The sequence below is a fragment of the Polypterus senegalus genome, chromosome 5 (assembly GCF_016835505.1).
Source record: "Polypterus senegalus isolate Bchr_013 chromosome 5, ASM1683550v1, whole genome shotgun sequence".
NCBI lineage: Eukaryota > Metazoa > Chordata > Cladistia > Polypteriformes > Polypteridae > Polypterus > Polypterus senegalus.
Genome location: NC_053158.1, coordinates 116200762 through 116227190, shown reverse-complemented (window position 1 = coordinate 116227190; position 26429 = coordinate 116200762). Strand labels below are relative to the sequence as shown.

The 26429-nt window shown below is 36.5% G+C and overlaps 1 protein-coding gene across 8 annotated transcripts in view; it reads right to left on the bottom strand.

Moving 5' to 3' along the window:
* Nucleotides 1-26429, bottom strand: part of obscnb (obscurin, cytoskeletal calmodulin and titin-interacting RhoGEF b) — a 571330-nt gene that overhangs the window by 16472 nt on the left and 528429 nt on the right. For all 8 annotated transcript variants that reach the window (XM_039753252.1, XM_039753258.1, XM_039753256.1 and 5 more), the window contains 5 exons: nt 13054-13167; nt 11415-11582; nt 5889-5991; nt 5187-5316; nt 4972-5077 (listed from right to left, as the gene is read on the bottom strand). In XM_039753252.1, coding sequence (XP_039609186.1) covers nt 4972-5077; nt 5187-5316; nt 5889-5991; nt 11415-11582; nt 13054-13167 — 621 coding nt within the window. The remainder of the gene's footprint in view (nt 1-4971; nt 5078-5186; nt 5317-5888; nt 5992-11414; nt 11583-13053; nt 13168-26429) is intronic.

Here is a 26429-nt window from a genome sequence, read left to right as displayed (position 1 = left end):
ATTTCTTTCAATCAGGCTCGTATTTGTACGATGTGTTCAAGTTACATTCCGTGTTTGTCAATCGTTGTAAAGATAAGAGGTTTCATTCATCGATTAGTTCCTTACTGCATCAATAAACAGCTCGTCTTCCTTTTTATCTGTGATGTGACAAACTGCATGCACGGGTTTTTTTTTACGCTGTCTTCCTTTAGCGGGACATTCACTTTTTCCACCGTGTGCTTTGTTTCCACAGTAGCTGCATTTATGAATATGCTTATCAGACGCTTCATATTTTTTGCTGCCTTTTCAATTGTGTAATTCGGTTTTTGTTCAGCACTCTTTGGAACTGTTGCTTTTTATCTGTGCACTGCATCAGTTCACGTGAGCCACTCGGTGTACTTGCATCGAAGTTTCCCAGCTGTGCTGGTGCCATCTCGTGCTATGTCCATAGCTTTATTTAATGTTACCTTAGTCCTGGCACTTAAAACTTTCTCTGGCAGTTTCGCTGAGTTTGTGTCAAACACCACCCTGACCATCTCATCTTCCTCTCCATAAGCACAGTCCTTCACCCGTGAATATTTACCCGTGGCAGTTTGCTATTGGATTGCCGCTGACGGATGGCCTTATATGGGCAGGCACTAAATTACAAACGCCAGCGGCAGCCTGTCTATGAACTTAATTTAAAGTGTAGGTTTACATCGTGCTTTGTTTCCGAAGTAGCAGAACTCGCTTCTTATTGTTTCGCTGCCTTCTCAATTATATAATGCATGTTTTCTTGAGCGCTTTTTTGAGGTCTTCCTGGTTTTCTATGTACTGCGTGATTACGTGGGAGGCGTGATGATGTCACATGAAACTCCGCCCCCACGGCGTTGAAGCTCATCTCCATTACAGTAAATGGAGAAAAACTGCTTCCAGTTATGACCATTACGCGTAGAATTTCGATATAAAACCTGTCCAACTTTTGTAAGGAAGCTGTAAGGAATCAACCTGCCAAATTTCAGCCTTCCACCCACACGAGAAGTTGGAGAATTAGTGATGAGTCAGTGAGTGAGTGAGTGAGTGAGTGAGTGAGTGAGTGAGTGAGGGCTTTGCCTTTTATTAGTATAGATAAAAGAGGAATTTCAGTTATCGAAACCTTCCTGCAATCATGTCTTCACTTTTCATTATGGGTTATTAATTGTAGATTGATGGTCCAAAATGGCAAATTTATCCATTTAAAATTAAATATACAATAGAAAAAAAGTATGCAGAAAGTGGATGGGCCTAAATACTCCTGATAGCTGCAACCACACAAAGTACTAACTTCAAAAGATTTGTTCAGTGAATCCAGAATCTTGGACATCAGGACTAACATCCTAAGTACTACACTATTTAAGAAATTATGTGGCATGATTTGCAGGACTTAAGTGATTGCAATAGAGCACTGTGGTAGCTATCATTAAAAAATACCAAAATAGAGGCACAGAAATAAATACAAGTAATAATAAAAAAAATAATAATAAATTGAACAAATAAGTTCAAATAGTGAACAGAAATAAAATGTGTAATAACCAAAAATACTAAATCATAGGAAAAGCAATAACAAGTAATGAGAAAAAAGGACTGGACAACCCAGAGTGCTGTGCAGTTGATGCAAATTTAAGGGAGTGTATATTGTGTATTTGGTAGCAGGGAAACGAGCAACATCTTCAGGGGAAAAAACAAACTGTATATTTAGGTTTGAGATAGGTTAGTACCGGCTATCAAATCTGTGCTTAGTAAGCTTGAATTCATGTTTCTTGTCTAACACTATCTGCAAGACACTTTACTCTTACTGTACGAATGAAGCAATGAAATACACCAGAGTAATCACAAACATGTGTGATGTAAATTGTCCCAAACATTCAAATGGGGTTGCAAGTGTTCTACATGGTGTGATCAAAATATTTGCAGGTACCCCTAATTTAAAGTGTGCAATGTATACTTTAATCACGTCTGAACTGTTAGATTTGTAACTTTAAATTGTGGAGCAGATGCTGTAAATCAAGGAAAAATGTGCTTTTGTCCCAAACATTATAGAGCACTGGAAAAAAGGAAATAGCAGGTTGTTACATTTACAAAAATGTATTTACTTTATATTACATATATTGTTTATGTTCCTCTTTTTAACATAACTCGATCGTATTTAATTTATTGAATCCTGTGGGATGTACAATATACTAATTTCAGTCATTTAGGCAGAAGTCAAAATAGTTATATTTATTCTTGTATTGACCCCTTTCTTTTGACACCCACTGCACGCCCAACCTACCTGGAAAGGGGTCTCTCTTTGAAATATCTTTCCCAAGGTTTCTTCCATTTTTCCCTACAAGGTTTTTTTGGGAGTTTTTCCTTTTTCTTCTCAGAGAGTCAAGGCTGGGGGGCTGTCAAGAGGCAGGGCCTGTTAAAGCCCATTGTGGCACTTCCTGTGTGATTTTGGGCTATACAAAAATAAACTGTATTGTATTGTATTCCTCTCTGCAAATTAATATGCACCAAGCGGATTCATTGTCAGCAGAGGAAGAATAACTTAGCAGTAAAGTCATGTGACTTTCAAACAATCAAAAGGTTGTAGGTTTGAGTTATTGTCGCTGGTTAAGAGCAAAAGGTTAGTGAAATAAAAGTTAAAAAAAACCACACAGACACGAACAAGAGAAATATTCTGATATTCCTTTAAAACACTTAATCACACAGACTTACGTTACTCTGTTTTGTGTTTTTCCTTATATTCTCTTTTAATGTTTATCACTATCACTATCACTCACTAACTCACAAGTCAGTAAATGTACTATTACTAAATTTACTGGCTAAGTACAGGTATGTTTACGTACTTGAAAAAAAAAAAGTTCAGACTTTCGTTTCCGGTCAACTACTTTCAGCATTGCTGTTCATTAGTATTATCATAACATTGCTCAAACAGATAAATACTATTAATACAGACAAACAAATAATACATCCAAATACAATGCAGTTGCCGAATTTGCTTGTTTGAAAATAAAGAAAAAAAATCATTTTGTGAAAGAAGGTGCCAAGCAGCAATTTTTGCACTTTATATTTTACTAATAATATTTAACATTTATCCTATAATATATACAGTTACATAAATATAAATAAATGTATTTTATAATATGATACTCTATCCAAGGTGCATTTTGTGTTCATATTTAGTTATACATTGGTCATGGCATTCTGGCACAGCCAAAGAAGCAGTGTTCTCGTACAACTGCTTTTTAATACTAATCTTTTGTATTTTTGTTGGTTTGTATTGTTTTTACCAAATAAAACTAGTTTTGGTATAAGCAAACCTGTTTATTTCTTAGTAATAACTTTGACCATGAACTATAAAATGATACTAGAACAAGTATAATTGCCAACCTAAAAAAGTTATAACTAAGTAACTCGGTGAAGTGCATTTTTTAAAAAGTTTATAAAACAATTGTTAAAATATTATGCTTTATTGACATGCTCATTTAACATAATATAATTAATTTAATAGAGAATGAAAATGTTTCATTCATCTGTATATATATATATAAAATCCAACGTCTGTCTGTCTGTATCCCTTTTTACGAGAGACCTATTTAACGTATTTTTTCTATAATTTGCTTAAACATTCCGGTTGATTTTACATCATCTCTCATCACGCCAAGTATCATAGTTTGCTTGCAGGAGCGATATATCCACGCTAATCCTCACTTACACACCAGCATCAGGGCGCATCTTACATCTGCTTAGCTAGTGAACGAGGAAACTACGGATTTAGATTGGGCTTTTTTCTTGAATTTGCTTGAATATTCCAGTTGATTTTGTGACTTCTCTTATCGCGCTAAGAATCATAGTTCCCTTGCAGGAGCGATATATCTGCGCTAATCCAAGACAGAGGCTGCAGACTGAGGTGGAGAGGAAGCATGACATTAGGAGCAGGAAGCCGGCAGGACCCTTCTCGCTGTCCTGTTTCACTAATATGTAGGCGAATTTGCGGCAGAAGGCAAGAAATATCATGTTGTTTCAGGATATATTAATTTAGTTCATTAAGTATAATTAAATTATTTTTGAAAAAAACAATTTTGTTATGTAAAATCGATGTAGACCTTTTTTTTATTTTAATCTGACATGCCATTTTTTTCCACTGAGGGCACTGTACATACAGAAACAGCTTTAAAATCTTTATGTTTGTATCAATATTTTTATGTAGGAGCAACATCCAGAACCATCACCTGTTTGCCATCTCATATCATATTTAATGCTGACAAGATAACATATTTTGAAAAAAGTTTAAGGCAACAGATGCAATCTGAGCTTTTTTAAATAGGTTGTCACTGCCTCTAAAATAGCTACATGAGGAAATTGCTTTTAAATACCAGGAAACACAAGATGGGGAGACAAAATATTATAAGAATTTAAGTATTGATGTTAAAAATATTAATTAAACTGTCTTTGGAGTGCAATATATAGCTTTTATCTCTGTCATATAAAAATGGATTTTACATGAAATACCAGCCAAGTACACTACTGGGCTAATGAGCATGCTTCTACTCTAAGGAATCTCAATGTTTTCCTTGTTTAAAGTAACCAAAATAATTATCTAAGCTTTCATCAATAATTTGAATTTAACAAGTACCTTTCCACCAGCACTAGAAGACAATAGGGTAAAATAAACGGGAGATCATTCAAGACAGGAAGCATAAAAAACTTCTTCTTACAGAATAATGGGAGCCTACAATAGGTTTGTCAGTCACCTGGTCTTACAGGGCATAACTGGATGAAATACTGGAACAAAAGAGCAGCTAAACTTATAGTACTGAATGGGATCATTTGGTTAGTCAGTCAGTCTTCTTACACGTACCATATTTTGTCTAAAACAGGATTAATTTAAAGCAAGAGCTCAAGAATGGCCACAGATACATTCTTTACTACAATATATAAATACATATAACAGTTAAGAATTCTGTAATAAACGCAGTCATTTCTTACCTTCTATGGTTATAGATTGTTCCCCTAGTCTTTCTGGGATTAGCAATGCTGGGGGCTGCAAGCATAACTCAGCAAAACTAGTAACAGTGCCTAATCTGTTCTTCAGCTGTGAAAAATGAGAAGATGTGTAAATTCTCTTTTTTAAATACTGCACAAGTGTACACACTAATTTATTATGAGGATCAGAGGTAAAAGTATGAATTATGCTTGAGCACCTCACATTCATATCGTCCAAGGTCATTCTCTCCAGGGTCTTTGATGACTAAGACTACGACTCCACTAAGAGTTTCACTAAATTGTGAAAACTTATTTTTATCTGTTATGAGTGTGCCATCCTTGTACCACCTGTAATAAACAAATTAATTATTATTTTACATGTTCACATTGTGCAACTCAAGACAAGATGTATAAATAACTAATTATACAGAACTTTAGTTATTATATTCTAAGCACAAGTTATTTCTGTTTTGTTGTTGTTGTTTTGCCTGTAACATTTAAAATGTTATATAATTCTACAATTTAGTATACCTGCCTATGTTCTGAAAACTATTTTTCAAGTCATAAACCAATCCAATCAACATTATGAAAACCAGGTTTAATGGATATTTTGGAATATCCTCTATATGTCTCATTGATCAAAGCATATGCTGTCTTCAATGAATGAATGATATATGATTTTAAACATCACAAGCAAAATGTAGAAGTTGGACGTTAATGCTAATAAACTATTAGAATTGTTAGGCAATATAATCCACACCATTAACTTTACAATTTGGTGTATATGACAAATTTACCAGCAATAAGGCAGTTAAAGGTCATAACTTTAGCAACTACTTACAGTGGGTATCTTGGTTGTAATGCAAACAAAATTATTAATCAATTGTATCTTCTTGATCTCAGCTTGACTTCAGTCATACCTGATTTGTGGATATGGAGCCCCTTGAATGGTGCATAAAAACTGTGCATCTTCTCCCTTGATGAGCTGAGCATTCCTTAACTTGTTTACAAATTGAGGAGGCACTAAAAAAGGCATGCAAAGCAAAGAAATTACAAACTCAAATAGAATTCAAATGTGTCATGTGAAATCCCTCATTTGTTGGAGTTGTCAGTCCCCTAGTTATGAGTTAAGGTAATTAAGTTATACTATACACCAGTTAGTGAAATATCTGTAGAATGCCAAAAATTAAAAATTTACATGTCTTAAGTAGATGCCTCACCTCATAGGCAGATGCAAAATCTGCAAATAAATGCAACACCACATTGTACATCTGACCAGCATAACGCAAAACATATACTTTTCATGAAACATGCAAACCAGGTTGCTGTTTTTGAAGTAATAGCAGGTCCATCTTACTAATGAATTTAATTGTATGCTGTGAACCAATGCACTACTTTGCCCATTGGCCGGTCTGCAGCTCTACAGTTAGGTAACAGCATGAAAACTAGAAGTGGGTAATTTCAAGAATAACTTCTACAATGTGAACACTGTCATAATCATGTCCAGGCATCTTAGGAGACCAGATACTGTATGTCAAGAGTTCCCAAAGTGGTCGATAGTTTCAATAAAAAAATTTGGGGTTTGGCAACAGCAAAAATAGACACCCTTACTAATGCTATTTGTTTGTTACTTCAAAATATCTATGATTTCAATTGGTACCTAATTAAGAAGTAAAATAATTTAAAAAAACACTTTTTTGATAAAAACACATTACATACTAAACTTGCGAACAAAAAGGTAAAATGTGTCATTAAAAGAGTCACACATAAGAATGCATGAAAATACATGTTGCACAAACATGTCTGTGCATTGTCTTATCGAACGTATCAAAGCAAGTGCGGACATGAAAAACCATTGCATGTGACTAGGGGGTCGACAGTTTTAAAAGGCTTTAGTAAAGGGGTCTGCAGCCGAAAAAAGTTTGGGAACTCTTGCTGTATGTGAATTCAATAGTTTATAAAATGAATCTCTACCCTTTGTATCTTTAATCACTCTGATCCATTGTAACAGACTGTTGTAATTGAAACTCCCTCTCCAGGATGTTACTGTAAAAGTAATAAAGGACACAAATGGACAGACTTTTCTCCTGCCCGATTACTAACTTAAAAGTGTTTTATCAGACTTGTCCTAATAGAAGATAAGTTTCTTTCTTTAATTAAGATATTGATTTCTACCACAACCTACAGTACATGCAAATCCTATTTACTGTATACTTTTTCTCAAAAATTCTCTACACTTTTTCTCAAATGCTCCTAAAACATTGTCAAAGGCTGTACTCCTCTTCTTTGCTGAATAGGTTTGAAGAGCTGCTTGCCATCTCCTACCAATATCAGTAAAGGACACAGCGATTTATAACATATTAAAACATATTTTCAGGAATCACTACAATTTTGATTTTCAGGCTTTTAGTGTATACAAAGTGTCAATTAGGGGATCCCAGACACAAATATTTCTGACTTTGGTATACATCATTTGGTGAACAACCTTTTAGTTTCAATGAAAGTGAAACAAAAAAAGGTTTTTAACTGTATTCAGGAGGAAAATGTTACATTAATAAAATAAAAATATTTTATAGTGAAACTTAACGTGATAATAAATAAGATGGATATTTATACATATTATCCATACATTTGTTTGAGACTCTTTTCTCATTACAGGATTAAAGAGAACTGGAAGCTGCAAATGCACAGTCATTCATCCTGGGGTAATAGTTGGTAGTTTGGATGTGGAAGGAATATGTAGTCTCTTAGTGAAACAGACACAGGCAGAACATACAGTAACAACTCAACAAAGATAGTGATCTGGTAAGGGTCAAAGGGCACTACTAAATCATTCGAGCAGCAGTTTTAACCACTGGTCACCACGACAGAAAACAGATAATTTATATGTGTTCCTCAGTGATTCCCAGTGCTATTATTGTCAGGAGCTTTGTGCTCCAGCTAGTAGTATCTAAAAGCAAGATAGTCTGAAGAGCAAGGCCAGACAAACAGGACTCTAAAATGAAAATTATAATGATGGTTCTGAATATCTCAGTTTGAACCATTCCCAGGACAGGAATACAGTACCCAAATCTGAAGAAAGACCTGTGGGTGGTATTTGCCAGCAAGCACGTGATATCAGGTAGATCCACATGATATGGTTAGGCTAACCTCAGACTGAGGAAATATTATTGAGGTAACATTTGGTGTTATCCATAACAGACTAGGTTCTGGTGCAATGCATGCTGAATGAAAGTCATGGCTGGTTAATATCCAGACATAGTACACCTTGGCAATGCAACTGTGGCTCTAGGGTTACATAATTTTTTTTTCTGGTGGAAAAGGAGCCAGAACTTACACTTACAATATATAAAAAGTCTACTTAGATTGAGTTAAACTCTCCTATATTGATCAAGATTGGCTCTTTTACTCTAGGTGGGTGTGGGGATACCCTCAATGTCTATGGTGAATACTTCACCATTGCAGTTGTATACGTGAATAAGATGGCCATCTCCATTTCCAGATGTAAACAGAAAACCTTTACAGTTTGACTCTAACAGCTGCTCACAATATTTGGCATGTTTTGTGACAATCAACTTGCTATTCAAGAGCTTACCACATACTGGCCCTGTAGCTTACCTAAGGATAGACTGAGATAAATGCAGTGGTGTGACTGCTATGAATGGCCTGAACTGGAGTCATGAATTGCTACTTGATTTCTATGCAAGTCAGAACTGATGCCACCTTTGAACATATTATTGTTCATAAATGTACCTGGCACCAGAGTAGGAATCAGCCATACAAATGTCATACCCTTGTAAGTGATTGACTTTCTAATTGTGTCATTTGTTCTGGAAACTAGGATAAAGATACACACTGATCTGTCAACTAATTACCTCATACAGATACACTGACTCAGAATGATGCAGTACTAAGAGAGAGATTAGGAGGAGCTAAATTGGTAGTGAGGGTATGCTCAGTCTTGCAACTGAAGGGGCTTCTCTTGCATCTTAGTAGACAGCGTGGGGGATACAGACAGAAGGGACTTTACAAAGAACAAGTAATGAGAGCAGCTTTATTAAGCATCAGCCAAAAAGTTATCAGTGACTGTCATAGCAGTAAATTCAGGGTTTACTTTTGGACACTAACAGTGACAGAAGCTGTTAGGTTAAAGAAAGAAAGCTTCCATTACTGAAATATACAAACACATACAAAGTGGTAACTGCAATGGTGGTCAATGTGAAGGACTACATGTGGGATAAATGTATTATGGCTATGGGAAATTATGTTTAGAAGCTTTAGAAAGTTGACATAAAACTACTTGATGACTCAAGAAGGGTAGCTGGAAAACTGTCTTTGCTATTTCCAGCAGTTATGGAGAAATGCTGACCTTGTCAGTTTGTGGAAGAGAATCACACAGAAAATGGCACGCTGAGCAACCACATGCAGATGGAATATCTTTGCATACCAGAAGTTAACTCAAATCTGTCAAGATGCTGGCTTGGGATATTGGATCTCATTCCTCCTTTCTTATTTTGATTTTCAAGGTGAAGTCAATTAATACATCTCTGTTGTTGATGATGTTGTTGTCTTGGCTTTATCAGCCTATGATTTTCAGTGTGCCTACCCATGGACTGGAAAGATGTCTCACATCTCCAACTCTGAGGCCTTGTCATATTCAGGTAAAGAATGATTTGCTTTGCTTTTTATGCCAGCGGCCATACCACATGGACTTCGCAAGAGGTCATCCACCTGAAGCTAAGTATGTTCGAGCCCAGCCAGTACTTGGATCAGAGACCATCCAGCAAATGTTTGGGTTGCTGCTGGAAGAGGTGTTGGTGAAGATAGCAGGGGGTGCTTACTCAGTGGTATGAATGTGGATCTCAATAACCCAGTGCAGTAATAACACAGCCATCCTTTGGATGAGATGTAAAAATCAAGGTCCTGACTCTCCGTGATCATAAAAGACCCCTGGGCATGCTTTGTAAAGAGTAAGGTGCATCCCGATGACCAGGCTAAATTGCTGTCTATGCCCTCACGATGCCCCAGTAATCATCCCCCTTCTCTTACTGTCTCTCTCTCTCTCCCCACTTTACCACTTAAAATGCCATGTAAAGCAAGAAAAGGAGATTCCTGCACACAGCTGTAAAACAGTTCTCAATACTTGCTGAGGCACTCAACAAGATAGGACCACATTGGATTAGAAATGCTGCATCTCAGGATTGTGAAAATCCCACTGAAGTGGCTCTGCCTTCTGCTCCTTCCCTTCTGGTGTTTCTGTTATAAAATTCAAGCCATACAGTGCTCATTTTGATGAACAGCACATTTTGAGTGTACATTTATTTTTTTTTTCTTGAACATAATAAAATTATTATACAATGTACAGGTATGTAGATTCCAGCTTTATTTTCATATTGCATTTTTGCAGTGATTTTTACTTGTTTTATTATCTTACATACTCTTTACCATAACAGCATTTTGTGCACCATTATTTTTAATACGTGTTACCATTCTGAGTGGGTTATGTGTCTGTCAATATTGTGGTATCACTGTATCTGGTATAAATACAAAGGAGTTTGGTATGTTCAGTATCCCTCATTGGATAAAGCTTTGTCAGAGTTAGACTAGCATCTCAAAGAAAATTTTAAAAAGCTTAGCTGTCTGTTTGTTACACTTTTCACCTTTCCTTTGTTTATGACCTATGATTTTTTTCTTGCCCTTTAAAACAAATGCCTTTTGATTTGATTAATCTCTTTTTTTCTCTGAAATTGGATGACAGAGAAGAATGAATGACCTGAGGCTGCTTCCTGTTGTCTGAGACCTGTTTTGAACCATAAGAGGAATATTGTGTGGATTTTTTTTTTGTACCCTCCAACCCCATCAAATGGTCATCTATCGCTAAAAGAGACTTCATCAAACACTAACCCATATTTGACTGAAGCACTAAACTTTCATTTGAAAACCACATGACTGAGTACCATTCTTCAGCATCCACGGTCACGTACATGCACCTCATTTCAAATCTAGTACAGTAGGAGCATGTGCCTGTATTAACTTGTTCTGATTTGCATCATAGTAAGACACCCGTTGTATTCTATCTTTCAGTCCCACACACAAACTTGCTACTGGTGTTCTCTTCTGTTGGATATTAAACTATTGACAGTATGTTCATGTAACTTCCAGTAAACTGCTGCCTAAGCAACACTGACAAAAGGAAAGAAAGAATGTGGTGATGACTAGTTTGTGGACCCTCAAGCTAACCTTTCCACACTCTCCTCTATCAGTGCATATGTCCTTCAGCTACACACAGCATCATTGCCCTGTGCCACACACTTCTACAAAGGGCCATAAACACATTAAGTTTCAATGTCTTTTAAACTAGTCCTTTTAAAAAATCTACATGACAAAAAGTAAAACAAACAAAGCAGTGAAGCCCCTCTTCTAAACACAGCAAATACTTTACCTACCTTGAACTATAATTTTGCCTAGGGTACTAACATTTCCAGCAATGCTTGTTGCAAAGCACATATACTGTCCAGAGTCTTCAGCTGTTAAATTATCTAAAATCAGAGTGCAGGAACCATCTGGGTCTTCAATGATGATGTGATGTGGATCTATCTCTAAAGCTTTTCCATCTGAAAAATAAGGCATTTTATGGTTTCAGTATGGTGAAATGGGACATGATGTCTTACATAGAAGCCATTTTTAAATATCTGTTAAACATTTGATAGCTTAATTGTTCATACAGTGTGTTATACTGTATGAACAATTATGAGGGTATGGAAACAGGGAGCTACTTCCAATAAAAACAGTCAAAAACAACTTTAGCTTTTAGTCAATTAATTTATGATTCACTGCCCATTCATTAAATGTGAATGTTTTCTGCGAAATAGGAGAACAAAATAGGTATGTTTAATTTTCGGTCCTCATTAGAAAAAAAATATTTCCTAAATACTCTGTCTAAAACATTATCATCTCTGGTAAGGACTAGAATGGGATTCTATAAAGTAATTTGCTGGAGAACAAAATTAAAAAAAAAAGTTTAAATAAATGTAATCCATATCTTTAACCATTTGATTGATGCTATTTTCATTTCAGGGTTGAAGGGAGTTGAAGTCCTAGCTGCATTTGTGCATACAAGATGCAAAAAAGCCCTGGGGCCTCATGTGTAACGCCCTGCATAATTTGGGACATGCCATGCACTGCAAATTGCCGCACCCACCCTACAACAAACCACCTAAGGATCCCAAACTAGGACTCAAGTGCAGCTGTACAATAGGTGAAACCTCAGTATCATACTAGTTCAAATGGAGTGGAACAGTGTGAGGTTTTTTTACAGTGGCTGGAGTGCCAATTCTGCCACGAACTGTGTAGAATTCACACAAAAATATGGTGTACAGACAAAACTGGAAATGTGAATATGCATGAAAAAAGATGCATAAAACTGCATATGCCGAGTTCCACTCCTCTTCCCTTTATAAATCCCAATGAACATGAAATTTAATCTGTGTGCATGTGCCTACAGCCCCACCCTGACTCCTCCCAGAATTTCACATATCTGAATATCCATGTCAATACAAATTGCCCCTTCCATTCAGTGTTTTGTTAAAAGACAATGGCAAAAGCAAATGGAAAAAAGAATTTCATCAAATGCAAAATGGAGGCAAGAAAAAAAGGTAATATTTATTGGCTTAAGCAGTGGTATACGTAACAAAAGGAAATTAATGGAGTGATGTAGCGAAGTGGAGACACTCAAAGCTCAATCAGAAAGCAGAGTCAGAATTAAAAAAGAAGCTGTCAGATATCAAAGTCGATGTGAAAAGGCGAGTCCCAACCCACTGTTTGTTTATTCTGTTTCAGACATTATTACAAAAGCTGGCCCCTGTACCAAGGTTGTGATTCCCGGCGGTGATGGTGCCTTTGTGTCTACACACCTCTGCCTCAGAAACCACTGGGCACTGCATGAAATGCTGTCCATGAAAATATTTACTTTAAATAATATACTGCATCATGCAAAAACCTTATCCATTCATTTTCTGTAACTGTTTTGTATCTATGTTGCCCAATTCTAAGTCAAGGAGGCCAGTAGATCTTGTTTTGTCTTACCTTTATACCAGCTGATGACTGGCTTTGGATTCCCTGTGACTTTACAAGCTAGTTTGACAGTCTCTCCCAGTTCTGCTGTGCAGTCACTCAACACTGCTTCAAAATCAGGAGGTACTGATCAACAAACAAAAAAAATGTTGGTGTCAATATTTATTTATTGTTATATTTTTTCATTAAGCAATTCACTAAAATGACTAAAAGACACAATCCCAACATGGAAAAGTCATTCTGCATAGCCAAATAAGCAATTGTCTGATTTATCTGGTTAAGGTATTTTACTACACATTTTCTCTGCTTTCTGGATCTACGTGCCATTGATCACCCTGTTATTATACTTAATGCAAGGGAGAGGCTGGAGTAAAGAAAAAAAATGCTAAAGCCATGTAAGCTAGTGTTTTGGCAGTTTTGACAGTTTATGTATTACTGTCATTTTTCTTTTTTTCTCTTTTTTGAAGATAGCTGTTCTATAATAGATTGAAAGTACAGTTTCGGTCAGTTACTTAATTTGCCATATTCAGTAGATTTTGTTTTGATAATCCAAAATCAATTCAATAAAAATTGTTAGCATCAACATCAGTATAGACAGATACTGTTTTCAAGTCTTTCCTTTATAATTTCCCTTTATTTGTGATTGCTTTCAGAAAGGAATAGGCAGAGATTCAATAGCATTTGCCTTGGTGACAATTGACAGTTCTTTTCGGTTCTGCATTGTAGTATAAATAGCCTGACTTTGTAACATTTATATATTAACATGGGCATTTGGGCTAGAAAACAGCAGTGTTATCAATTCTTACATGTTGGATGCTAATCTAAATTTCAGTAGGAAAAAAAACATTATCACCCTTTCAACTTTATCAAAAGCTCTTTCATCTTTTGTTGTGTTGTAGTCTTGATACGGGTTTATATCTAACGTTATTCTCATTAATTCTTGCTTGCTATTTTTATTGTTTTTTATGTATTATTTTCGATATACAGTAATTCATGGACTGGAACATCAATGGTGAGCCAGTCCATTGGAAGTGAATACTGCTTGAATAAATTGTGTTCAGGAGAACTTTGAGTTTAAACAACTAGAAGGGTATTCCACGAAGTGCACTTAATTAAAAATCCTTGCTAAAATCAAGAAGATGGGTTTATTTCAGACATTTTCACAGCTACCAAAGATGATTAAGGCAAATTGTGCCTGGTAACTGGGACAGCTAAACATAATCTCATTCTACTGTGTACCAGATAAAGCTTAATGTAGTGTTTTGGCTTGTGAGTTCATGAAATTCCCATTCAATGGAAAACATAACTTTGCAGAAACTTTGCAAAGAATTTTTTCTTTGCTAGCATATCTAATTTGGCTGAATTCTTATTTGAAGGACTACTCCATCCAAAAAATTATTTTATTATTTTTCCATGTGTTACTTACCCCATGTACTTTATAGTGGTGGCAAAGAATAAAAAATTGTTTACAATTTTTACAAGCAGAATGGAGAAAAGCAAGTTTATGACATAACAGCATACATAACATGCATAGTAACATCAATTCTAACCCAATGTTTAAGTGGAAAAGTAAAATGAGCAACACCTTAAAATTAGCTTGTCTCAATGCTATATGAATCAAAAATAAAACAGGTGAGTTGGAGTTATATGAAGCTGAGTATAATTATGATATCATAGCAATAACATAAACCAGGCTAAATAAAAAGAACATGAGGATGAGTATAACATATAGGGATCCTGTGGAAGAATAATTTTAGAGTAACATAGCATTCATCTTAAAGAAATAGCATAAAGGGTTAATAAATGTCAGAAACAGGTAAAGATCAAATGAACAACAAAATGTACTGAAAGATGACTAATAGATGACTAAGAAGTCAGCAAATATCTTGTAAACAACAACAACATTTATTTCTATAGCACATTTTCATACAAATAATGCAGCTCAAACTGCTTTACATGAGAGAACAATTGTCATTGGTGGCACAACTCAAAGGTATAAGAAGCACAAGAATATAATATAACATGACTTTTATTTTATATAAATCATTTGATTGGCACTGTATGTACATTCACTGGTTTATAAAATGAACCTCTATTCTTTGTTTTCTCTGACCATTCTGATCATTGTGACCATGTTATAACGGACTAGTTTTGAAGAATTCTCCCTCCAAAGCATTTTGCCGAGGAGTAATTAAAAGATACAATGAACAGTTTCTCTCCTGCCTGATAACAGATTTTTCCAGTTAGGGGATGTTTCTTTCTTTAATAAGATGTTAGATTTCTACCACAATTCACATTTTAGGAAGGATAAACAGAACAGAAAAGATGTTGGGGTTGCTGTTTATGTCAAACTGAATTTAAATGCAAGTGTTCTTCAATTGTAAGACGATTCCAATTTTTGTGAGGGCATCTGGTTTTGTCTGGAAAGCATGAGGGAAACAAGCCTTATTTTAGGAGTGTGTTACAGACAACCAAATGCAGACAGCAATTTCAATGCACATCTTTTTAGTAATATTAAAAAGGCAAGTTTGCAGGGGGATATTATACTGAATATTAACTGGGCTACTTTTGAAAACAGCGGAACGCAAAAACAAGAGGTTTTAGATGTAATCAGTGACTATTTTTTAACACAGTATGTTAAAGCGCCAATGTAGGGGTAAGTCTGTCTAGATGTGGTATTTTGTAATAACCAGGATAGAATTGAGGGTGTAGAGGTGACTGAACCACTTGTGTCAAGTGAGCAGAGTTTTGGAGAAGCACAGATGCAAAGAATAAAATTGTTAAGTTTTACTTTGGTAGGGTTAGGGTAAATTTTGAGCAGTTGCAAAGTCTAATGAGGATGGACTGGCATAAGCTTTTAAGTGTGAAGACAGTCGAGGTTAATGTCAATAAACGTAAAGTATTACACATAGAAAGTAAACATGTTAGGTTTGAATACACAATGGGAAGTTTGAAAATTGAATGTACACCTTATGAGATTTATTTAGAAGTCGTAGAGGACCTGACACTGTCAAACAGTGTTCAGAAGCAATTAACCTCCTTAGCATTGCATTTTATTCCAAAAAAACATGTAAAAAGTGTTGCATTTTGTTTTCTTGGCATTAAAAATAACATTTTTATTAAATCTCAAAAGTACAATTATGATACAAATAATAATAGTAATGATGAATAAAAATAACAATATGAAATGAACAATAATAAAAATAATTATAAAGAAATAATACTATGGATGATGCCAAAACATGAGTCCTTTGTGTGGCAAATCTTAAAGCACAGTGAAAGACACAATCCAACATCACACTCAGGACAATAATAGTATGCTCAGATTTCCTTTCCAGATTTATCAGTTTAACATACTGCACAGGCATTCAATTCTGTTTGTCTTCTGTTGGAGGTATATAATCAATAAAATGTCTACCAATAAGACACTCTGGATTTATTTGCGATGTGCTGGATCGACTGTGTCTCTTTAGCAGTAGTGTGGATGTGTGGCAATGATTTGTTCTACAAGCTGGCATGTAAAGTTTGAATGAGATACAGCTTTGCCAGTTTTTTTGTTCATATAACACAAATGCATTTTAAATGCACTGTTCAACCAGATGACAAAATATCTCTTTGTAGTATTTCTTATGTTGCCTGCACATAAAGGGATAGAAAGTCAATTCTTGATCCACGTAATTTACACTGCCCATCGTACTATTGTAGCCGATCATAGTACAAGGCTTTGTTACTTACTTGTTGACTTTTGTCTGTACAGTGACTGTAGCTGCATTATGTACAGGGCTAAGAAGACAAACATATTTCTTGTCCTTCCATTTCAATGCAAGCACTTTACTCTTTTGCCAAGCTATTAGCACACCTCACTGTAATTTAGTTCTGCCAAAGTCTTCAGGCATGCCACAATAGTTAGGACGCATTGTTCCATATACATCAGTCATTCTTTGCAGCAAGATGTCAAATGGCGCTGGCAATGTAAAAAAAATTGTCCATGGTTACACGGTAACCTTGTCCAGAAGAGCATCTATGAAAGTCTTCACAGATGACGTAGCAACGCCATACTTGTTGTATTTTGGATCATTGTCCCTTTCCTTGTATACAGATCCAAATTCCATATGTATCCGTTTTAGATTTACAAAGCTTGTAAAGCTTTATGCCAAATGTTGCTCTTTTTGACACGATGTATGGTATCTATGACAGTCTACCCTTATAAGCCATGAGACTTTCATCGATGCTGACATCGCAGTCCGTAATGTAAATGCTTTGAAATTTTACTACAATGGCCTGAGATATCTCCTAAATTTTCTTCATTTTGGGTGCTGGATGGGTATTTTTATCAAAGACTTCATTTTTTGTAAAGTGCAGATATTTCATAATTAGTGAAAACCTACATTCAGACATAATTTTGCCAAAGAATGACAGCACTGACAGCACTTTTACAGCCCAAGTGATTCTTGGTTCTAACGCTAAGGAGGCTATGAAGTCTTACAGAATGTCAGATTATATAGCATGATGTGAAGAGTACAAGTCCAAGGAAGTTATGCTGAAGCTTTATAGCATACTGGTTAGACCTCATCTGGAGTACTGTTAAAACTCATCTGGAGTTTTTATCTCCAGACTACAAAAATGACTAGAAAACGCAGCACTAAAAAAAGTCCAGTGGAGAGTGACTAGGCTGATTCCAGGGCTACAGGGGATGAATTATGAGGAAAGATTAAAAGACATGAGTCTTTTCAGTTTAAGCAAAAGAGGCTTCAGAGGAGACATAACTAAAGTATTTAAAATTATTTAGGGAATTAGTACAGTGGATCAAGACTGTTACTTTAGAATGAGTTCATAAAAACATGGGGACATAGTTGGAAACTTGTTAAGGGTAAATTTCACACAAACATTAGGAAGTTTTTCTCTACACACAGAACCAAAGACACATGGAATATGTTAACATGTAGTGTGGTAGGCAGTAGGACTTTAAGGACTTTCAAAATTAGATTTGATGTTATTTTGGCAGAATATAGTGGTTAGAACTGACAATCTTTGTTGGACTGAATGACCTGTTCTCATCTTGATTTTTCTAATTTTCTAATAGATGTCAATAGTAACCAGTTCTGTATAAACAATGTGAAAAACATTTATGGGAAAAAATCTAACGTTGCTCATGTCAAATAATCCTTATGTCTGTAATCCAGTCATTTGCTCAAAATATCCAAAATGAATGCATTTTTGCTAAAATGTTGTTAAATAGCTAATTTCAGAATTGTCAGCACATATATAAACAGAACACCTAAACACTCATGGGGGTGTCTTTTTGAATTGAAGATAGAACTTCTTTGGAGGAGGAGGGAGGCCCAACCATAAAACCAGATCCAATCATAAAAAGTAATACTGACAAAAAACTCCAACAATTGATTATTGATCCCTACTCCTGAGCTGTTTCCTTCTGGTTAAATACTCTGAGGGAGGGCTCAGGAGTGGTGACAGCAGGGATACTCCACCCACAAAGAACATACCCACATTTAAATAGACTGTACATAATTGAAATATCACATTTGAAATCAATAGAAAAAACAAAGATGTGAATAAGCACTGAAAATTAAGATCCCTAAAAATTCCCTTAAACAAACTACCCATAAAGAAAAAATACATACAATAAAGTTCATAATTAGGTTGAGGTGATCAAGTATGAAGACTTTGGCCCAGCAGTGCAGACGAGACAAAAAGACTTTGTCTCGGTGTGGCAGAGAAGACTGACCCAGTGGGACAGGCAACGTGAGAAGACTTTGGGCCAGCAAGGCAGACGAGTCAAGAAAACTTTTAATCACTGGGGCAAGCAAGCAGACATCTCCCTGCAAAGGTAACTGGGTAGCTGACAGCACTCCTCCCAATGAGGGTGACTGTAGAGCAGACAAACACCTCTCCTAGAGGGTGGCTAAGTTACAGTAGCCAAGCTAAGAGATGAGTTTTTAATGTGTTAATATTAACCACTAGTGTCTGTGAACTCCTTGACAATAAAAAAGCAGCAGTCACCTCCTGGAAGGACTCGGGTTGCAATGAGATTAAAGCAGCAATGGGGTGGCAGTGACAACCCCTTGGCAGCACTCTGGTGACAAACTGATTGCACCCAATCCTGGGACCACAAGTAACAACTCAGAAGCACCCCGTTCAGGGAATGCTGTAAACTCAAGAATAGCAAAGAAAGTAGGACCAGAAGGCCCAGACAGGCCAATATGAGCATCAGTTGTAGTGCTTGTAAATTGCACAAGGCAAGAATTCGGATGTGATGGGACCTATGAAGGCCTGACTGGTGCAGACAAGATATCTATTGAAAAAACTGGGGGTAAAAAAACATACAGTAACAGCAAATTCGATAAAAATGGGTGAATCAAAAATATACTGCACAGCCCTAATTGGAATGGCGGCAAAATTAGGCCAGCAAAAACAGGTTCAGGTGATTAGAAGCCCAGAAGTAAAGATGACAGATATAGGAACTGATGGTACCTTTATTACAGCAGCATATTGGAATGGGTGATTAGCTAGGTATAGGCCATTTAAACCAGGCATGTCAAACACACGGCCCCCGGGCCATATGCGGTCCGCAACAGAATTCTGTGAGGCCCGCATGACAGATCCTAGTTAGCACTAAACTTGTACAAAATGATTACCATCGTTTGTGATTGAATCATTCTGCATCTTCGCTGTTACTTATTGACTTTTCTTACTTCTGCCTTCTGACAAAAGCATGTTTTCCCATGGCATTACGGTACCGGAAATGTCATCTGCTAGTATAGCTGCAGCCGTGAAGTAGCAACTGCAGTGCTAGGCTGCGGTCCGCAGCCCACTACCAGGCTGTGAGAGAACTGCCAGCAACAGAGACTCACTCAGTGAAATGCTACAGCAAAAAGGCTGCCCCCTTCACTGAGGACACTTTTCAGAATGCTAGGTGAGCGGGACTTTGCAGCGGCGCAGAGAGAGGTGAGACCGCAGTGAGAGAGTATTATAACAAAGTATTTTTATGTTTCTGACAGTTTCCCCATATGACACGAGTCCACAGAAATCTTGTTACTACGAAGTACATTCAGCAGAAGATACTTTCATTACAACGAAGTGACCTTGAAATGCTTGAATGAATCATCCACAGAGCAGTTAGTTCTGTTGTCACAGCTCAGTTGTGGACATTTGCACAACAATCCCCAAACAGAAACACTGTAAAAAAATGTTCTATCTTCAAACTTTCCTTGTACTTTTTTTGTTTTGTGTGGTTTTAAGTGATACCTTTTCCTTATTGCTCGTCAACATTTGAAAAATATCCATTGGAATTTATCTCATTGTCACCCTTCTATAGAAACGGCATACTTGTTATATACAAAAAAGAAGAAAAATTTCGCGTTGCAAACGTATGCGAACTGCTGCATTTGATGACGCCGAAAAAGCCGTTTTTATGTGGTTGCAGTGATGCTTGTTCAAGAAACATTCCTATTAATGCGGCACTCATTCAAGAAAATATGAGGTTTTAAAACTCTCTTGGGACCCGGACAAACAATCTTACACACTGCAATAGCGCTTCGGGACTAACTTCTGTGCGTCATTCCTGTTGGGTGGGGGGGAATCCCAGATCCCAAAAGAGTTCAGAAACCTCACAATATGAAGAAGATGAAAAGGATGATTTGGCTTCTAATTGATAACTGTGCTGACCACAACATGCTTCCGCATTTAGATAATGTTCATGTTGAATTCCTCCCACCCAACAACATGGCAGTGCTTCAGCCATTAGATTTGGGCATCATTCGCACCCTGAAAATGTATTATCGCAAGGAAATGCTAAGAAAAATTCTCGTCAGCATAACTTGTAGACAGGAGAAGATTAATATAATGCAAAAGAAGCTATTGAAGCTGCTTCCATTTCCAACATCCTATCTTTGTGAGGCACATTTTCTGCAGTGACAGCAACCAAAACGAGATTACGGAGCAGACTGAACATAAGCAACACACTTCGCGTGTCACTATCTTCCATCGTCCCCAGATGGGATCATCTAGTTGCAGGAAAACAAGCTCAGGGCTCTCACTGATTCTGCATTATGGTAAGCTGTATAATTTCTATTACTAAATTATAACTTAATAATAATAGAAATGCAATGTAAATAAAACTGCCCTACAAACCCATCCATAATCACCCCACAAACTCCAACCTCCAACAACCCACCAGTCCCTGGAAACATTTGCTTCTAGTAAAGCGGTCCTTGGTGTCAAAAAGGTTGCGGACCACTGGGCTACACTACTGGCTGGGCTCCTGAGATTGGCCACTGGGCAGAACTATCCATTACTAGTAGTAATAGCTCGCATATTTTCACGTTTTTTTGCTCTAGTTTTATGTAATTTTGTGCTGGTATTGTAACGAAAAGTTAGTGCAGACTACAGCTGAAGATCTGAAGTGGGCGCGAGAAGTTGGTGAGTTGTTTATTAACAGATTTTTGTGATTTTGAGTTTGCAAAATTAGTGTAGGTTAGGGGGCTTTTTGCATATAGGCTTATTTTGCAATATAAACTTTGAAGTAAACTTAGTAAAGTAAAATTAGATTTTTGGAGGATTTGTTTTCCAACTTGTATTACTGAGCAATGAATTCAGTGAGCGTTTTCGCGATTTCAGTTCACACGAACAGGAATTTGTGCCTTTTATGTCACCATACTCTTACAACGTTGAGAATGCGCCTGAGAATATTCAAATGGAACATATTGAACAGCAGTCAGATTCTATTCTGATGGCAAAATACAATGAAGTTGGCATGCCCGGCTTGTATGCCTACCTGCCACCCTCGTATGTGCAGCTCCATAAGTTGGCATCGAGAGTACTGTCTATGTTTGGAAGCACTTACCTTTGTGAGCAATTGTTTTCGTTAATGAAAGCTACCAAAACCCCACATCGCTCAAGATTTACTGTCGAGCACCTTTCATCCCTCATAAAAGTTGCAGCTGCACAAGATTTCAAGCCTGATATTGACAAACTGGCATCAGTTTGATTCAGTTCCTTATTTAAATGTAAAAATATCTGCAGATGATTGACTTATTTCTTATGTTAATTCATCACATCTTTTTGGAAATGACACCTAAACTACACTTCACTTGCAAACATTTTTCATTTTTTGTTGAGGGATAATGGAGTTAAAGCTAAATATCCAAGGCCTCCAAAAGAAGCTATGGAGCAGGCCAGAAACTTACCTGGTCTTCCCAGTAAGAGTTCACCAGACTTCAGCCAGGCTTCTAAGGCACCTGCTGGCTTCAGTTGCTGCAGGTCCTAAAAATGGTGAACTGGGAAAACAGCTATAAAAATCACAAAATCTATAATGCCCCATAAGGAGAAGGAAAACTAGTAAACTTTGGCTTGTATTTGAAACCTAAAAAACAAATCTTTATAAATCAAAGATTTATTACAAAAAATTAACAAAAGCCTAATAGGGAAAACAAAGGCACAAAAGGACTTGACCAAAAGGCAATCCGAAGCAAATAAAGTCCCACCACAATGTCCAGTAATCAGAATCTTTGAAACAAAGTGAAAAATAATGAACATAAACATAAAATCTATCCATAAAAAGCAATACTCACAAATAACAAAAATCCCTACTCCTAATCTAACTTCTTCAGTTTAAATAGTGTGTCATGCATGTGCACCTGGGGATCACATTCATTGTTCTGCTGAGGTAAGCAGTACCACTCCGTGACAAGAGGGGGTGCTCATGCTACTGTCTCTCCTTTTCCACTAACAGCTTTGAGAAACCACTTATTAAGGCCAACTAACCTGGCCACAATGCATAGAGTTGGTCCAGTCATTTCTAGTCGGTGCTCTGTGAAAATCAGATTCCCAGAGGATAGCGTCTGACTTGGCACCCAGAACCCTAACCTGGAGCAAGCTCCTAAAAGTTATCTGTGCCTCCCTAACCTGGAAAAAATGTTTTTGTTGAGCTATTACACTGTGTTTTTCGTTTGCAAAACATTTGAACGTTTTTTAATTCTGTTTATTAAATTTAGAACAGAACATACGTTCATTTATATATATATATATATATATATATATATATATATATATATATATATATATATATATATATATATATATATATATATATATATATATATATATATATATATATATATATATATATATATATATATATATATATATATATATATATATATATATATATATATATATATATATATATATGCTTGTATATATAATTCAAGAATTCATATAATTCATTTGCCTCTGCAATTAGGATACATTCTTATACTGTCTCCTCTGCAGCCTTTTCAAGATTGCAGAGCCCGGATATAGCCTTACATCCACAGCTGTAGAAAAAGCATTAAAAGAGGAGAGTACAAGATTGCAGAGCTCAAACTCTGACATCTGGTGGTCATTTTCAATTGTTATAGATTGGCGATGGCAATCAAGTGCTGCTTACTTGCTGCAACAAGCGTGCCAACATACAGTGGACACAAGTCATGTAACCCAGGTTTAAAGCACCATGCATGTGTAGTAGCAAGGGATCAAACTAAACTGACATTCTTGCCAAACCTGTCAAAAGTAACAACTAACGCTAAAAACGAAGCACAGCATAAATGTGCAGATTTTCTTTGAGAAGCCAAAATTAAAAAAAGTCTGCATCCGACAACTGTTATCATGGCAAATGCTAGAAAAAGCCAAAAATTGAGAAAGAATATTGTATATGACAAGCTAAAGACCATCAATAATTATGGGTGTGCTGTCACAACTGATATTTGTAATGAAAAGTTTGAGAAAACCTCTTTCATATCTGCTACCATTCATTATATTAATGAGAACTACAATCTTACGTCAAGGGTACTTTTTGTGACCTTGTTTGAAGCAAGCACAATTAAAAGGGGTGAAAATATTTGCACTTTAATGTTTGAAAAAAATAGAGATTTCAGAATTGACTATTACTGACTGAGGAGCAAACACGATCGCTGCTTTGTGTGGATATACCAAATTAAACTGTAGTAGCCACATTCTTAACATGATTCTTTTAAGTATTTTCAACTCTGGGATGGGTTTCCTCGCATTAACTGCTTGCTTCAGGTCCTTCCACAACATTTCGATTGGAATAAAGTCAGGACTTTGACTTGGCCATTCCAAAACATTAACTTTATTCTTCTTTAACCATTCTTTGGTGGAACGACTTATATGCATAGGGTTGTTGTCTTGCCTCATGACCCACCTTCTCTTGAGATTCATTTCATGGACAGATGTCCTGACATTTTCCTTTAGAATTCTCTGATATAATTCAGAATTCATTGTTCCATCAATGAAGGCAAGCCGTCCTGGCCTAGATGCAGCAAAACAGGCCCAAACCATAATACTACCACCACCATGTTTCATAGATGGGATAAGGTTCTTATGCTAGAATGCAGTGTTTTCCTTTCTCCAAACACAACGCTTTTCATTTAAACCAAAATGTTCTATTTTGGTCTCATCCATCCACAAAACGTTCTTCCAACAGACTTCTGTTTTGTCCACATGATCTTTAGCAAACCGCAGACGAGCAGCAATGTTTTTTGGAGAGCATTTCTCCTTGCAACCCTGCCATGCACACCATTGTTGTTCAGTGTTCTCCTGACTCATGAACATGAACATTAGCCAATGTGAGAAAGTGATTCAGGTGCTTAGAAGTTACCCTGAGGTCCTTTATGACCTCGCCGACTGTTACACGCCTTGCTCTTGGAGTGATCTTTGTTGGTTGACCACTCCAGGGGAGGGTAACAATGGTCTTGAATTTCCTTCATTTGTACACAATCTGTCTGACTGTGGATTGGTGGAGTCCAAACTCTTTACAGGTGGTTTTGTAACCTTTTCCAGCCTGATGAGCATTAACAACTCTTTTTCTGAGGTCCTCAGAAATCTCCTTTGCTCATGCCATGATACACTTCCACAAACATGTGTTGTGAAGAGCAGACTTTGATAGATCGGTGTTCTTAAAATAACACAGGGTGACCACTCACACCTGAGTGTCATCCCATTGATTGGAAACACCTGACTCTAATTTCACCTTCAAACTAACTGCTAATCCTAGAGGTTCACATACTTTTGTCACTCACAAATATGTAATATTTGATAATTTTCCTCAATAAATAAATGACCAAGTATAATATTTTTGTCTCATTTGCTTAACTGGTTTCTCTGTATCTACTTTTAGGACTTGAGTGAAAATCTGATGATGTTTTAGGCCATATTTATGCAGAAATATAGAAAATTCTAAAGGGTTCACAAACTTTCAAGCACAACTGTAGGATCACATGTTACAACATCTGAAAAAACTTGTCAACAAACTGTTTAGCACCAACTTTTATCCACATGCTCTACAAAGGAGCAACATTTCTCAGCCCAAAGCTTCTGTTTCTATATCTTTTATTTAAGAGGATTGCAAAGGCACAAGAACAATAAGAAATTTGTAATAATTGCTATTTAATACAATTGCACTGAATCAAATAGTGATGTACAAAGGTCAGAGCACGCTGTTTGTTGTATCATCACGCTCACAGGTTATGTATGCGTGAGTGTGCGCACGTGTTGTTTTCTATATCTGATATGCGGAAAACACTGCAATTTCAGGAGTCTGCATGCACTCGCATTTATTCCATTATTTGTTGACTTTGTATGCGTCTGTTTGATGTAAGTCACGCTTTGCTGTTTATTTTATTAGAAATAATTTTCTGCAAGTAATGGTAAAGCTCGTAACGTTGTTTTACTAACAAGTTCAGACAACCCTTTATGTCAAAGTGTGTTCAGTTTAACGTTCAAAACTGTATAAGTACATTCAGAAATGTTGCTTCTTTATTAATATATAAGAGCTTCAAGAAAACAGACTTGGCAATAGTTGCTTAAGTATTGATTTGTCTGAGTCTGTACAGCGCTAACATATTTCGTAAGTTTTATTTAGTGCCTTTTGTCAATGAAAGCACGTATAGCGCTGTGTTAATTTCTGCTGCCATCTACTGACCTTTTTGGGCATTACCTGTTTAGCGTTCTCTGAGCCTTTATTTTGTGAGTTATTTTATGTTATTGTATTTGTTCTGTTTCAGAAATCACACATAAATATTTGTCTGCAAATAAACATTACGTTCAACAAAGCCATTGTAACTATTCTTTCCTTTGCAATGTTCAGCAGTTAATTGAGTTCTTCCTGCTTTAATTCTGGTCTGCCTCATCCTTCTTATCGAGGATTAGGATTTGGTGCCACAGACACACACCAGTTTGACGCACACACTGTTTAACAGTGAAGTGAAGTTTACTGGACAGCATTTAGCAACACCCTCTTTCCTCAAAGAGCTTGTGAGCAGAGGAGGAGATGCCAGTATGGTCACAGTGCTTTGCATGGTTACAGTGTA